Raw genomic sequence first — 14,324 nt, 5'->3', positions numbered from 1 at the left:
TTCAGAGGAGGACAAGCGCCTTCCAACAGACCTCTTCCTTCCTTCTTTTTCCTCCCCAGGAGACGGAGCTGCGGGGTCGGGTGCTGGAGGAGCAGCTGGCGGGTGCTGAGCAGCGACTGGAGGAGAACCAGGAGGAGCAGGAGAACTTCAGGAAGAGCCTGCGGACACTGCTGGAGCTGCTGGATGGAAAGATCTTTGAGCTGACGGAGCTCAGAGACACCTTGGCTCGACTCATAGAGGAGGCCAGCTAGAGACGGAGCCATACCATAGGATTTACACAATGATCACGCCCACAACGATTTGCCCCCGCCCTGCCCCGCCTCGCCCCTCCCACACACACACACACACACACACACAATATTACATTTGATTTCTAACATCTGCTGCTGGTTTCCCCTTTTTTCATGAAATAGAGACACTCCTACATGACATCAAACCAGGGGTTCTCAACCTTGGGGTCGGCACCTCATTTCGGGTCGCGAGACACTGGGCGAAGGTTGCCAGATGCCTTGAAAAAATGTTTCTTTAACAATTTGAGCCCATTTTTGCTTATTTTCACATTTTTTTGCAACTACAGTAAACTTGCCATAATTTAACCTATTTTTATCACTTTTTCTTGCCATATTTTTGCTCCTTTAGATGCATTTTTCTACATTACTCCCTTTTCTGCCACTTAAAATTTCCACTTTCAAGACATTTTCAACACTTAGAAACCCCTTTCCAACACTTTCCCCACTTATTGTCACATATGTTGATCCATTTTTGTAGCTTTTATCCTCTTTTCACCATATTTCATGCTTATTTTTGCCAATTTAACCACATTCACGATTTGTCATGCCGATTATTTGCCAGTTTAAACTAATTGTTCCTACTTTTTTCTGCCACTTTTAAGCAAATATTGACACTTTGAACTCTTTTTACCACTTTCTGTTTGTTTTTGGCCACTCTAAGTTTTTAAAATCCCATTTTACCACCTATTTACATCTTTAAGATGACTATAAACTATGGTGCAAATAATACTAAACTTCCTGTACAACAGTGGATATTATTCAGATAAATAAATAAATGTGGTTATCACAGATTCATAGAATAATGGACCATTTTTTTTGCTGACTTTATGGATGGACCCCAAAATTCTCTCCCCTTTAGATGGCCCTGTCTCCACATGACTGTTCTTCAATGTTCATGTCTGTGTTCAACCACCTTCAGCTACAGTGGGGGTCCCCACTCTCTGGAACCTTTATTTTGGGGGGTCATGGGCTTAAAAGGTTGAGAACCCCTGCATTAAACCACTAAGAAACACGCTTAGAACTGTGCCTCAGTGCTATCTACTGTTTCCCTGGTAGAGCTACACACACACACACACACACACACACACACACACACACACACACACACACACACACACACACACACACACACTTACAGAGTCACACTTGTTCCCCAAAGGGAAACTGTGCAAGTCACATGGAAACACCTGCTGTTGAGTCTCAGAGATCTGCGCTGCCAAAGCTGCCAAATCGCCCCAAAAATTCTCCTCCTCCTCCTCCTCCGACCTGCAGATGCTTTGCTCCAAAGTTCAGAGAAGCTGTGAGGCGTCCCATCAGCGTCACTGGGCACATTGAATGTGAGTCCCACAGGAACTGGATCCTCCAAAGGAAGTGTTCAAGGTTTCCACATCCAGGCTGCTTCCACCGTCCACGGCCGATGACCCGTCTTCCTGCCAGACTCCCAACGACGCCGGGCCTTCAACATGTACTGTGTGCCTTCTCCGCGCGCGCACACACACAAACACACACACACACACACACACACACACACACTGAGCAATATCACACAGGCTCCGTACAACATGTCCACCCTCTCTATCAGGTACTGACTCAGTGGACTCTGTGCTGATTGGTCCACTAAGCTGATTGGTCGGTGTGTGTCTCAATCATTGGATTCTCTGGTCAGAAAATAGTTTATTTGATTTTCATTTTCAAATTTTAATTCAATTCAAAGCATTTTTTGGGAACACTTTTCTTTAATCAGTCATTAGCATGAATAAGATGTCATGAAGGCTATCAATAAGTGTCATCCGTTACCCTAACCCTAACCTTAACCCTACCCAACCCCACTAGATCCCTCCACCTAACCCAAAAAACTCCGACATAGCTCCGAAGTGTCATAACTTAGCAAACGACACTTAAGGACAGCCTTCATGGCATCTTATTCATGCTAATGGCTAATAAAGACAGCGTAATGCCCAAGTGTGACCCAATTTTCTTTATCGGGGTTGAGAAGAGATTAAAAAAACCTGTAAAACCGTTTGACTTTCATATTTTGTTTTGAAAAACAAAAAAACTCAAACGCTTGAAGACAGAAACAACAAAAATGTAATACCGTGGGACAGGAAGTCGTCGTTTTGTGAGGACGGTGCTGTGTTAGAGTTCTAGTCTAACATTTAACAGAAAAACCCAATTCAATCGCTTTAAAGTTCTGTTTATCCCTTATTGAGTTTTTTGAAGAAAAAATCATTGAGTTTCATCTTTAATTTTGATATCAAAATCCTTTTTTATACCCCCACTAAAAATTAGATTGAGATGAATTAATTACTTTTTTGTTTTTGTACTGAACAGATTTTGATCAAATGTTAAACCAAAGATAGACCTCACGTCATGGAAGATTACGTTAGGGGATCTAGATGGAAAATATCTCTCACCATTGGCCAAATGTCATAAATTCATATCTTGGTTTGTGATTGGCTGATCTTTATGAAATTTGACAGAGTTTTGCTGAGTCGGCTCTTCCATTGGCCTGCAGAGTTACGTCTGGATCGGATCTGGATTGTGAATCTATGAAAAGACTGAGTAACATTAAACTAAGTTTTATACATAAGGCTGACATTACACTGTCATTAGCATGAATAAGGTGTCATTATGTGTCATTCGTTGAATTATGACACCTTTGGAGCTATGTTGGCATTTTTTGGGTTAGGTGGAGGGATCTAGTGGGGTTAGGGTTAAGGTTAGGGTTAGGGTTAGGGTATGACACTTATTGACAGTCTTTATGACATCTTATTCATGCTAATGACTGATAAAGACTTATAAAACTTTAAGTAAAAATGTAGGTAGGGTTAGGGTAACAAACAACACTTAATGACAGCCTTTTTGACACCTTATTCATGCTAATAACAGGTGCCATGTCATAATAGTGACAGTTTAATGTCAGCCTTTATGTATAATACGTCAATTATTACCACAAATGGTTACTAATGGGGATAGAAATAGAGGAAATTTGGAGCTTGGCGGTGGTTCGCGCTCTTTTAATGTCATTTTCTGAACAGAAAATCCATGACAAAACCACACACAGACCCTGATCTCTTCTCCACAACCACCAACAACAGAAAGCGTTTTCCTGCTGTCGACCGTGTAACTGTGGCGGCGCTGCGTGGTCGGACGAAGGGCTCGCGCGGCGACAGATCTCCAGCTTCAGTGAAAGTGTCCACAGGTTCCCAAAGCTCAAAAGCCGAACTCTACCAACTTTCTATTGGGACATTTTTTACACAATGAACATGAAAACACTTCAAAGGATTCTATTCTAATGTTCAATACCACTTTGTATTCATGACAGCGTTGTAAATGAATGGACTGATTGATAACTTACTCAAGTGCAGTAACACCCTGCAGTGGCTTATTGTTGTGTATTATTAACCCACCAGTATATAGTGTGTAGATATATAGGGGACTTGTGTATATTTCCAATGTAACCACACTGTTAAACTCTAAAACCATTATCCCCTAAACTTCCTCCTCAATGATGACACCAGTACCTTCTAATGTAAAGCTACATCTTCACCAGGGGCTGCCTCTCTTTTTTGTCAACAGGCAGCGGTTGAACTGTGAGCACACGCTGAAGCTCCATGGGAAACCGTATTAGCACAGTATATTATTGTACTTGGATTTCTTTGTGTAGGTAATCCCACAGGTGAATCCAGTGGAACAGTTGGAACACAGAAATGGAGTACCTTAATATTCACGCTGTTGTTACTGAATGCCTTTGTACAGTCGTGGATACGAAAGCTTTTCATTCTCCTGTTTTGTAACTTATGGTATTTAAATGTAGGTATAATTATTGTATTTAAAGGTATGAGAAGACTGGCAATATTTTTGACTATTTAAAGTAATTTTGAACTCATGATATTAAAGAGGTACCTCAGGCTGATGGTGTGTGTACAACTGTGAAGTGTGTGTGTGTGTGTGTGTGCGAAAACAAGGGCCACATGCAGCTTCCAAATTAAATGCAAAAAATGACTCCAAATATATGTAAAAGTGGACAAATTTCCAATATATGTAATATACAAAAACACACAACTACTAAAGAAAACCCACAAAATGATTCCAGAAACACACAGAATGACTAGATAAACCACAAAAATACTACAAAACACACAAGATTACTCAAAAATATGATAAAATGACAACAAGATACACAAAATTACTGTAAAAAAACTAAAAGTCACAAAAAAGGACTGAAAAACACACAAAACAAACAACAGAACACACAAATTTACTCACAAGAACACAAAATTACTGCAAAAACACAAAACAACAAAAATACACAGAATTACTCATTCTCCTATTTTGTAACTTATTATTTTTAAATGTAAGTATAGCTATTGTATTTAGAGGAATGAGAAGAATGGCAATATTTTTGAATATTTAAAGTAATTTTGAACTTGTGATGTTAAAGAAGTATACCTCAAAGTGCAAAATTACAGAAAAATACGCAATACAATAGCAAAAATGCACAAATTTAAAATGTACAAAAAGAACAACTGAAAAATATACAAAAATGACACCAAAAAATACACGTTAATGCCTCCAAAAACATAAAATTACTCCAAAAATTTGCAAAATTACTCCAAAAACTCACAGAATTACTCAAAAGAACCCACAAAATGACTACAAAAATACACAAAATTACTCAAAAATCAGATTAAATTACAACAAAATGCACATAATTACTCCAAAAACAAACTAAAAGCCACAAAATGACAAAAAAAAAACAAAACAAAAACAAAACATTAACAGGAAAGATGAAATTACCGCAAAAAATACAAAATTACTCCAAAAACACACAAAACAACATCAAAAATACAGAAATGTACTCATGGAACTCACAGAATTATTCAATGAAAACCATTCAAAACAATGATGAAAACACAAAAATATTACAGAAACACAAAATGACAACAAAACTCAAAATTATCCAAAATCAGTTTATTGATCCGGATCCCCTCCAAACCTTAATGGAATCTTCCAAGATGTAAGGTCTATCTTTGGTTTAAAATTTTATCAATATCCGTTAAGTACTTTTGACGTAACCCTGCTAAAAGACAAACAAATAATTAAATTCCGGTGTGTGAAAAACACACAAAAAATGACAGAAACAAACACAAAACAACAGCAAAAATGCACAAGTTTACAAATGTACAAAATATATAAACAGTATATACACACACAGTGTAAACGGCATCAAAAAATACAGGTAAATGACTCCAACAATACACAAAATGAGTCCAAAAACACACAGAATTACTCAGAAAACACAAAATAATTACTAAAATCCACAAAATGACTGCAAAACACACAAAATGACTCACAAATTAGATAAAATGACAACCTAATACACAAAATGATTCCAAAAACACACAGAATTACTCAGAAAACACGAAATAATTACTAAAATCCACAAAATGACTCCAAAAACACACAAAACAACAACAAAATACACAAATTTACTGACAAAACACACAATATTACCTAAAAAACAAAAAGAAATAACTACAAAAATACACAAAATTATTACAAAACACACAAACTACTAAAATAAATCTGATAAAATGGCAACAATATACACAAAAATGACTCCAAAAACACACAAAACAACAAAAATGCACATAATGACTCATACAAGAAGAAATCTCAGAAACAGAAAACTCAATGTGGTGGTGGCACAAATGCATGTTTTCACATCCAGAACTGTGAGTAACAGTTCCTCCCACTGAGGAGTCCCGCCCACTGAGAGCAAACCTCCATCACACGAGATGTCAAGTGGAAAGTCACTCATTAATACTAAGCGTGACTGCTTCCTCCGCTCCACCATCACAGTAAAGTTCAGCACACGCCTTCACCTCGACATCCAGCTTTCTCATAAAACGATACAGCTCAACATCCTCCACTAAATCCCTCCTCCTGCTTTGGATTATAATAGTTTTATATGGTAAATAATTGGCCATATGGTGCGGTGGAACAGATGGGTCGATACATACTCCCTCACCCACACACTGGGGGAGGGAGCTGATACTGGGCAGAAGAGGACGAGAGTGGGGGCAGGGTGCACTGTCTGCCTAATTACTTCCTCTTACTGTGAACAGAACAGGGAAGGCCATCATGGGAATGGGATTCACCTGCACACACACACACACACACACACGGAAAGACCAACTCAAAACCTGTCTCTGTACATTCATAACCAAATAAGACTAAAACTTAAATGACATTTTCCACTCCAGCATGAGTAAAAACAGACTAAATGAAGTGATTTAGAGTTAACTGAAGCTAAATCAAACTAGGACTAAACTGGAAGGAAGGAATGTCTTGGAAATACAGGAAAGAGCAGCAAAAAGAAGGGAAACAATAAATAAAGGAAGGAATATTCAAGAAATGTGTAGGATAGGAGGAAATGAAGGAAGGAAGGAAGCAAGGAAGGAACAAACAACAAATTAATGAATCAATATTTTTATTGTAAGTTTTTGTAAAAAGTAAAATATTAGTCAGAAAAAATTTTAAATTCTAAAGGTTCGATTTTAAACAATTTTTACATATTGATTAAAGATTTTTAGGATAGAAAATCATTTGAATGAAGATTCTATCGTCTCTGTCCATCCTTTTCACTCGTTCGGTGTCATTTCGGAGTCACTTCTGGTCGGAGCGTCACTCTGACGCATTTTAAAAGATCCGAAAGCATCGCGAAAATTCTGCGAGCCAAAGCAGTAGAGCAGTGGGTCGAGGCAGCTGTTGACCCCGGCTAAAACCCAGGAGAAGTAGTACGCTGTCTCCGTCCGCTGCAGAGCGTCACACTCCTTGGGGTAGTACTTCTTCAGGACGACGGCCACGGTCCGCACCACGTTCAGAGGCAGGAAGGAGATGACGAATATCAGCAGGCAAACAGCGATCATCCTCTGAGACTTCACCTTGACCTTCAGGCCTTTGACCGTTCTGATGTTGAGACGAGTGAGGGTGTTGGCCAGGCGGCCGTAGCAGACGGCGGACACGAGGAAAGGAAGAAGGAATTCAAAAACAAGGAGGAGGAAGTTGATGACGAAGTAGGTTCCTGTCAGGTTCCTCTGGTAGATGGAGAGACAGCGGATGTTCTGACCTTCTTTGCTGGGTGGAAGAACCAAGGCGCAGGCGAGAGCCTGAGCTAAGAGCAGGGTCCAAACACCCGCACACAGTTTTCCCACAAACTCCTTCTTCTTCATGCACGAGCGGCGGTTGAAGTGCACCACGGCCGTGTAGCGGTGGACACTGATGAGCGTGAGGAACGCCGTGCAGCCAAAGAAGTGCGAGGTCAGCAGGGCGATCTTCAGCCGGCACAAGAATTCACCGAAGGGCCAGTTGTTTCCCAGGGCGAAGTAGGCGGCCATCATGGGGGCGACGGGGATGGCGAGGGTGTCGCTGAGTGCCAGGTGGAACTGCAGTGTGGTGCCGGACGTCCAGCATGGCAGACGGCAGCAGAACACCCACAGGCTGAAGGTGTTGAGGAGGAAGCCGGCAAAGTAGACCACAGACACCAGGACGGTGAGGGAAACATGCAGTTGCTCACCGAGGCATGAGGAGGAGGAGTTAGAGCTGTTAGTCCAATTAGTAGCGTTCATCTTCAACCAACTGATGAGATCGCATTCACTTCCTGTGTGTCAACAAGGAGGCGTTAAGGTTTGATTCAAATTAGGAAATAAAGATAGGAAGGAAAGAAGGAAGGAAGGAAGAACGGAATGGAAAAAGGAAGAAAGGATGAAAATGAGGAAGAAAAAAGGAAGAATAGAAGGAAGGAAGGAAGGAATTTCATAGACAAGGCAATTCAATGTGCTTAAATGATTAAAAAGTGCAACAGAAAAATAATTAACGGTTTAAAAATCAATAAGAACATTAAAATCAGCAATAAGATGATACAAAAAATCTCCTTCTCAGTCATAAGCAGTAGAGAAAAAGAAAAGCTTTTAACTTGGATTTAAAAATGTTCACATGTGATGCTGACTTCAGCTCTGCTGGCAGTTTGTTCCACTTCTTTGCAGCATAACAACTAAAAGCAGCGTCACTCTGGGCTCCACTATCTGACCTGTGTCCATAGATCTGAGAGACCTGCTGGGTTCATACCTGGTGGAAAGGAAGGAAGCAAAAAAAAAAAGGAAAATATAATAATAATGAAAAATTATAGAAAGGAAGGAGTGTTCAGGAAATGTAAAGGAAACAGCAACAGCAGGAAGGAAGGAAGGAAAGGGTGAAGATTCTCCCTGAAATCAAACCTATTTGCAGTTTGCACAGCTCACTAAACGATGCTCGTATCTCTTTGTCACAAATTCACGCTGAGGAGTTCAGATTGGTTGGTTGGTGCTTTCACTTCTGCTCGTGCTGAAGAACTGCGATTACTGAGCGCCCTTTACATCACAATGGCTTTATAAATACCGAATAATTCAACCACACATTTCTGCTCATTTTCTATTGTCACTGATCACACATACATACCTCAGTTGAAACACTTTACTGTCTTAACGTCTTACCTGTGGTAGTCGGTGTCGCACTAACAGCTTCTCTTTCTCTGCTGCTTCCTACATGTGGAGCTGCCAGTGGGTGGAGCTGCCCGACAGTGGCTTTGACTTCTTTCCACCAGATTTCCCCTTTATCGTCACAACTGTGTGGTCTTCCAAGAAGAAACCAAGCCCTCTACCAGCTGTGGCTTTCACCACTTAGCACACCAGTAACAGGGCTGCAGTCCATCACAGAGAATGTGAAGGACTTCTTTTTTTTTTTTTTTTTAATTAAATATTACATTTTATTTATTAATTCATGAACTGTTTCTCATGTAATATATTTTCTATTTCCAGGACACAAATGTATCTGTTGTTAGTGGGAATATGACTTCAGCAGGTCATTATTTACTCACGTTTAATCATCGTACGAGGCTAAAATCTTACTCTGGATACAAAGATGAGATACAACACAGTATAAGGTGCAAACAACTTCCTGTTATGAAACGTTAGCACTTGGGCTGTTTGATGCCTGTGCTGTTAGTAAGAAGTGTGAAAATACACACAGCAGAAAAATGTATCGCTGCTCACTGGTGACCTGAATAAAGCTGAGTATTTACGTATAATAATAATAGTAATACGTTCCATTTAAAAGTGCTTTTCATGTCACTCAAGGACACTGCACAGAACACGATAAAAACAGATACAAGTAGGTTTAAAATGTAAAATACAGCTTACAATGAAGGAGGTGAGGGACAATATGATGCAGTTATAGAGTGTAGGCGGGTTTTCAGTTTGGATTTATACGTGGGGAGGTTTGTGGAATTACGGAGGTCAGGTGGCAGTGAGTACCAGAGCGACCGAAAGCTCTGCTCCCCATGGTGCTGAGACGAGCAGGTGGAACAGCAAGATGGATGGAGGAGGAGGATCGGAGTGAGTGGGATGGAGTGACAACCATGGAGAAGGTGAGGGAGGTATGACGGGGTGAGGTTATGGATGGCCTTGTAAGAGTGGAGAAGTGCTTTGTAAATGATTCTTTGGTTGACCAGGAGCCAGTGAAGTTGTTGGATATGGGTGAACAACTGGGGTTTATGGAGAGACTTTTGAGGGAGGGCGAAGAGGAGGGAGTTACAATAATCCAGACAGGAGATGACAAGACTGTGGATGAGGTTGGTAAAATGGTAAATGGACTTGATTTATACAATATAGCACTTTATCCCCACACTGCAGTAGTCTCAGCGCTTTACAATATCAGCTCATTCACCTATCCACACACCAATGGGATAGAGCTGTCATGCAAGGCGCTGGTTGACCACTGGGAGTAACTTAAAGTTCAGTGTCTTGCCCAAGGACACTTCAACACATAGACAGGTATAGACTGGGATCGAACCCCCAACCTCTTGATCAGAAGACGACCTCTCTCTCTGGGAGGAGTTTGCCCTGTCCCCCTCTCGTCCTCCAATGCCTGCCCAGTTGGGCCCCTCTTTCTCTCTCGACGCCAGGGCTATATATAGTATTTTCTTAATTAAAATTATTCAATTACATTTTTGTGAAGATCTTTCACTGTTAAAGTTGCAGTATGTAGAATCGTGAGGCGCTCCGCACTCCCCCTCCCCTCTTGAACAAAACTTACTGGTCTTCTTGTGCGAACAAGCACACTGTGGAACTATTTGCGACTGTTTTCTCCATAGAGACCAGTAACAAATCCAGGGACTTTATTTTGTGTTATTGGTAAGTTTTCTGATGTTTTAAAGACATGAAAGCACGTATCACTTGCTGCTGTGAGGACAGTAAGAGACTCACAGTCAGAGCCGCTCCTCACACACAAGCAGCTGCAGCCGATCCCAGAGCAGACACACTCCGTTCACACTGCAAATAAATTGTCTTTGTTCTTTGTCTCTACCTTAGTTAATGTTTAATTAAGGTTTACAAGCCATTTATCCCATCAGTTCTCTCTCCCTCTGACTTGTTATGTGTGGCAGACTGCGCACGGACTGAAAGCGGATCACGCACAGCCCGCCTCACAGACTGAGAGGGACCTCCATGAGTCTGTTAATCCCGAACGCAATTGTGCCTTTATTCTGTTGCTTCTCCACCACGGTCTTCCTTTTTCCTCTTGCTTTGCCGTGTAACCGCTGTGCCAAAAGCCGCATTAGAGACATCTGCTATCACACTTTCCCTACTCTCAGATTGTGAACGTGCATAGACTTTTGATATGCTTAAAGATTATTATGGATTTTTGACCAAATAACACCAAAAAACTTACATATTGCAGCTTTAATTTATTTATCTTTATCTGCTTTTTTTATTTCTGTCGTCAGTCATGTTTTTTTTTTTTTTCTAACTTTGGGCCCTATTCTCCGGTCTGCACTTAAGTGTTTTTTTTAAACGCCTGCAGTTACCCGCCTCTCTCCTGCGCATATTCTCCAGTCCAAATTCCTGACCCACCCACCGCGCATAAATCGACCAAAAGCACGTATAGTCTGTGAATGAATGCTGTCTGAATCTAAGGAGGCAGACTGGGCCATGATGTCATTGTTTTTGGATTGTCTAGAAATCACGGAACATGGAAGTTTTCCGAAAGCTTGTAAATGCCATTGAAATTTGTGAAAACGAGTGCACTTTTAATTTGAAACACCTTCGTTGATAAACGATGTGTGCAATGTGCAAGCTCTCCCGCTTAAAACGATGAGAGAGGCCTGTATTGTTCATCATAGATATACCTCAACTATGAGAGACAAAATGAGGAAAAAAAAAATCCAGAAAACCACATTGTAGGATTTTTTTCATGAATTTATTTGCAAATAATGGTGGAAAATAAGTATTTGGTCAATAACAAAAGTTCATCTCAATACTTTGTAATGTACCTTTTGTTGGCAATGACAGAGGTCAAACGTTTTCTGTAAGTCTTCACACACTGTTTCTGGTATTTTGGCCCATTCCTCCATGCAGATCCCCTTTAGAGCAGTGATGTTTTGGGGCTGTCGCTGGGCAACATGGACTTTCAACTCCCTCCAAAGATTTTTTATGGGGTTGAGATCTGGAGACTGGCTAGGCCACTCCAGGACCTTGAAATGCTTTTTACGAAGCCACTTCTTTGTTGCCCGGGCGATGTGTTTGGGATCATTGTCGTGCTGGAAGACCTGAGTTTTTACCAAAGAAGTTTTATTTTGGTTTCATCTGACCATATGCATTCGCCCAATCCTCTTCTGGATCATCTAAATGTTCTCTAGCAAACTTCAGACGGGCCTGGACGTGAGCAGGGGGACACATCTGGCACTGCAGGATTTGAGTCCCTGGTGGTGGTGGTAGTGTGTTACTGATGGTAGCCTTTGTTACTTTGGTCCCAGCTCTCTGCAGGTCATTCACTAGGTCCCCCTACTGCATATTCAGTCTTCCCAGTGTCGTGACTTCCCCAGGTGATGATGTAGATGGTAAAAAAAAGGTGTAGTGTGGGAAAAAGGTCTTCGTTGAAACTGACTTGCAAAATAATACAAAGTTTAATAAAACGAGCAGGATCAAAAAACACAAGAACAGGAGACAGCGGGCCTGTGAGAGCAAAGGAGGTCAGATCATGCTCTGGAGCAAAAACAGGACAGCAATCACATATATGTTTTGACGGGAAACCTGAAACCCAACAGGTGGAGCTTAAAGCTTTAGCTTTAAGACAAAGAAGGGAAGCAACAAATGTTTATTACAGTGGTCAAACTCCCATGCATCAACAGACAAGCACGGGAACAGGCAACTTCCACGATTCACAAGGAAATAAAAATTCCAACAGCAGAGACTGGATTGGATTGTGAAACCATTTGTTCAGGCAGCCTGACGAAGGCAATACTCAACTTTAAGTGAAAAGGTATTTCACTTAAATTGCATAAATTTAATATCATATGGCGCAGTCAATACACCTCACCAGCCTGGTGCAGGTCTACAATTTTGTTTCTGGTGTCTTTGACAGCTCTTTGGTCTTGGCCATAGTGGAGTTTGGAGTGTGACTGTTTGAGGTTGTGGACAGGTGTCTTTTATACTGATAACCAGTTCAAACAGGTGCCATTAATACAGGTAATGAGTGAAGGACAGAGGAGCATCTTAAAGAAGAAGTTACAGGTCTGTGTGAGCCAGAAATCTTGCTTGTTTGTAGGTGACCAAATACTTAATTTACCGAGGGATTTACCAATTCATTCATTAAAAATCCTACAATGTGATTTTTTTGGATTTTTTCTTCTAATTTTGTATCTCATACAGTAGTTAAGGTATACCTATGATGAAAATGACAGGCCTCTTTCATCTTTTTAAGTGGTGGCTGACTAAATACTTTTTTGCCCTACTGTATATGTAAATATAATTAAACGTAACACATTTGTCCCGTTTAGAACTGGTAAATGTGAACATATTAGAAATGCTGATGGTCAATGTTTGGCATGTTTGTGTGACTACCCTCACCCACCGCGACGACAGTGTGTTTGTATTGGGCTGCCGTAAAGCAGTACGTCTTGCTACCGGGTCGGAGGCAGGAAAGTTGCAAATGTGGTTTTCTGGTCAAAGACAGCAGGGGGTGATGAAAGACCCCCCAATCACCCCATAAACACTTGTATTACCATCACAGTGACTATGAGAAGGATTTATTAAGGTGAAAAAGTTACTGAGTTCTGCTTTAAAATGTAACTAAGTTCATACTTCTTGTGCAATATAATGTTTCACCTTATTGGGGAGCTGCACTTATTCCAGGTACAGAAGCGCGTAAGAGGAAAAGAACTTAAGCAGATGGGAGATTTGAATGGGAACGGCCACATTTCAGGGCTGCTCCACCCAGAGTGCGTAACTGGGATGAAGGCGCGCAAGCGACTGACTTAAGTAAAGGGGGAGAATAGCACGCAGCCAAATACAGGGCCGCTGCACGGCTTTTTGGACTTATGCGCATGGGAGAAAAAAGCCTTAAGCTATTTATTTTTAGTGTTTCTTCATTTCCCACCCCTTCCAGTAATTTTCCACACACACACACACACGCACACAGGATTTGCAAATATAATTTACAATGTTGTCTTTGTCATTGTCTTGTATGTATGTTGCAAAGTAAACTCCTCTATCACCTGAGCCATGGTCGCCTAGGATGGTGGTGGTTTGTGGGGTGAGGGAGGGGCGGAAACAAGCAGACCGGGTGATATTATTGATGTAGAATAGGAATGATAGTGTACACTGAAACCCAGGCTCTTAAACTGAGGAGTGAGGAAAACTGAAGTACATTCAACTCAACTCAACTCACATCAATGCAAAGTGAGAAGTTGTTGACTTTGGAAAGGTTGGACTTGGTACTACTACTACTAATAATAATAATAATACATTTTATTTGTAATTCAGCACCTTTCATGTCACCCAAGGTCACTTAACAGTACATGATAAAACCACAGTAAAATTTAAGGTAAAACAGTATATAAACAACAGTAAGAATGAAGCTAATACACAGGGACAAGGAGTTAATGTTTAATCTAAGAAAGTTTGACGTGAACCATGACTTTATTTCAGAAAGGCA

General features: G+C 40.8%; 2 protein-coding genes across 5 annotated transcripts in view; one reads left to right on the top strand and one right to left on the bottom strand.

The window, feature by feature from the left end:
• homer1b (homer scaffold protein 1b) overlaps positions 1-4,206 on the top strand; it is a 68,260-nt gene extending 64,054 nt beyond the window's left edge. For 3 of the 4 annotated variants that reach the window (XM_028456619.1, XM_028456620.1, XM_028456617.1), the window contains 2 exons: positions 60-356; positions 1,351-4,206. In XM_028456619.1, coding sequence (XP_028312420.1) covers positions 60-251 — 192 coding nt within the window. In that variant the 3' untranslated portion in view covers positions 252-356; positions 1,351-4,206. Of the gene's footprint in view, positions 1-59; positions 560-1,350 lie in introns of those variants that run through there. The other variant, XM_028456618.1, reaches the window with a different exon arrangement.
• Positions 4,207-6,937: 2,731 nt separating this feature from the next.
• LOC114470118 (P2Y purinoceptor 4-like) lies at positions 6,938-8,902 on the bottom strand. The gene is made up of 2 exons (XM_028458131.1): positions 8,828-8,902; positions 6,938-7,956 (listed from the first exon to the last, which is right to left on the bottom strand). Exon 2 carries the CDS (start codon positions 7,922-7,924, stop codon positions 6,938-6,940), a length of 987 nt encoding a protein of 328 aa, XP_028313932.1. The 5' UTR covers positions 7,925-7,956; positions 8,828-8,902.
• Between the last annotated feature and the right edge of the window lie 5,422 nt (positions 8,903-14,324).

The sequence above is a fragment of the Gouania willdenowi genome, chromosome 9 (genome assembly GCF_900634775.1).
Source record: "Gouania willdenowi chromosome 9, fGouWil2.1, whole genome shotgun sequence".
Lineage (NCBI taxonomy): Eukaryota > Metazoa > Chordata > Actinopteri > Blenniiformes > Gobiesocidae > Gouania > Gouania willdenowi.
The sequence above is the reverse complement of the archived record's forward strand: the minus strand, read 5'-3'. Positions and strand labels throughout refer to the sequence as shown.

Coding starts and splice junctions, on each gene's coding strand:
- LOC114470118 (XM_028458131.1), bottom strand. CDS start 7,924: ATGAACGCTACTAATTGGACTAACAGCTCTAACTCCTCCTCCTCATGC.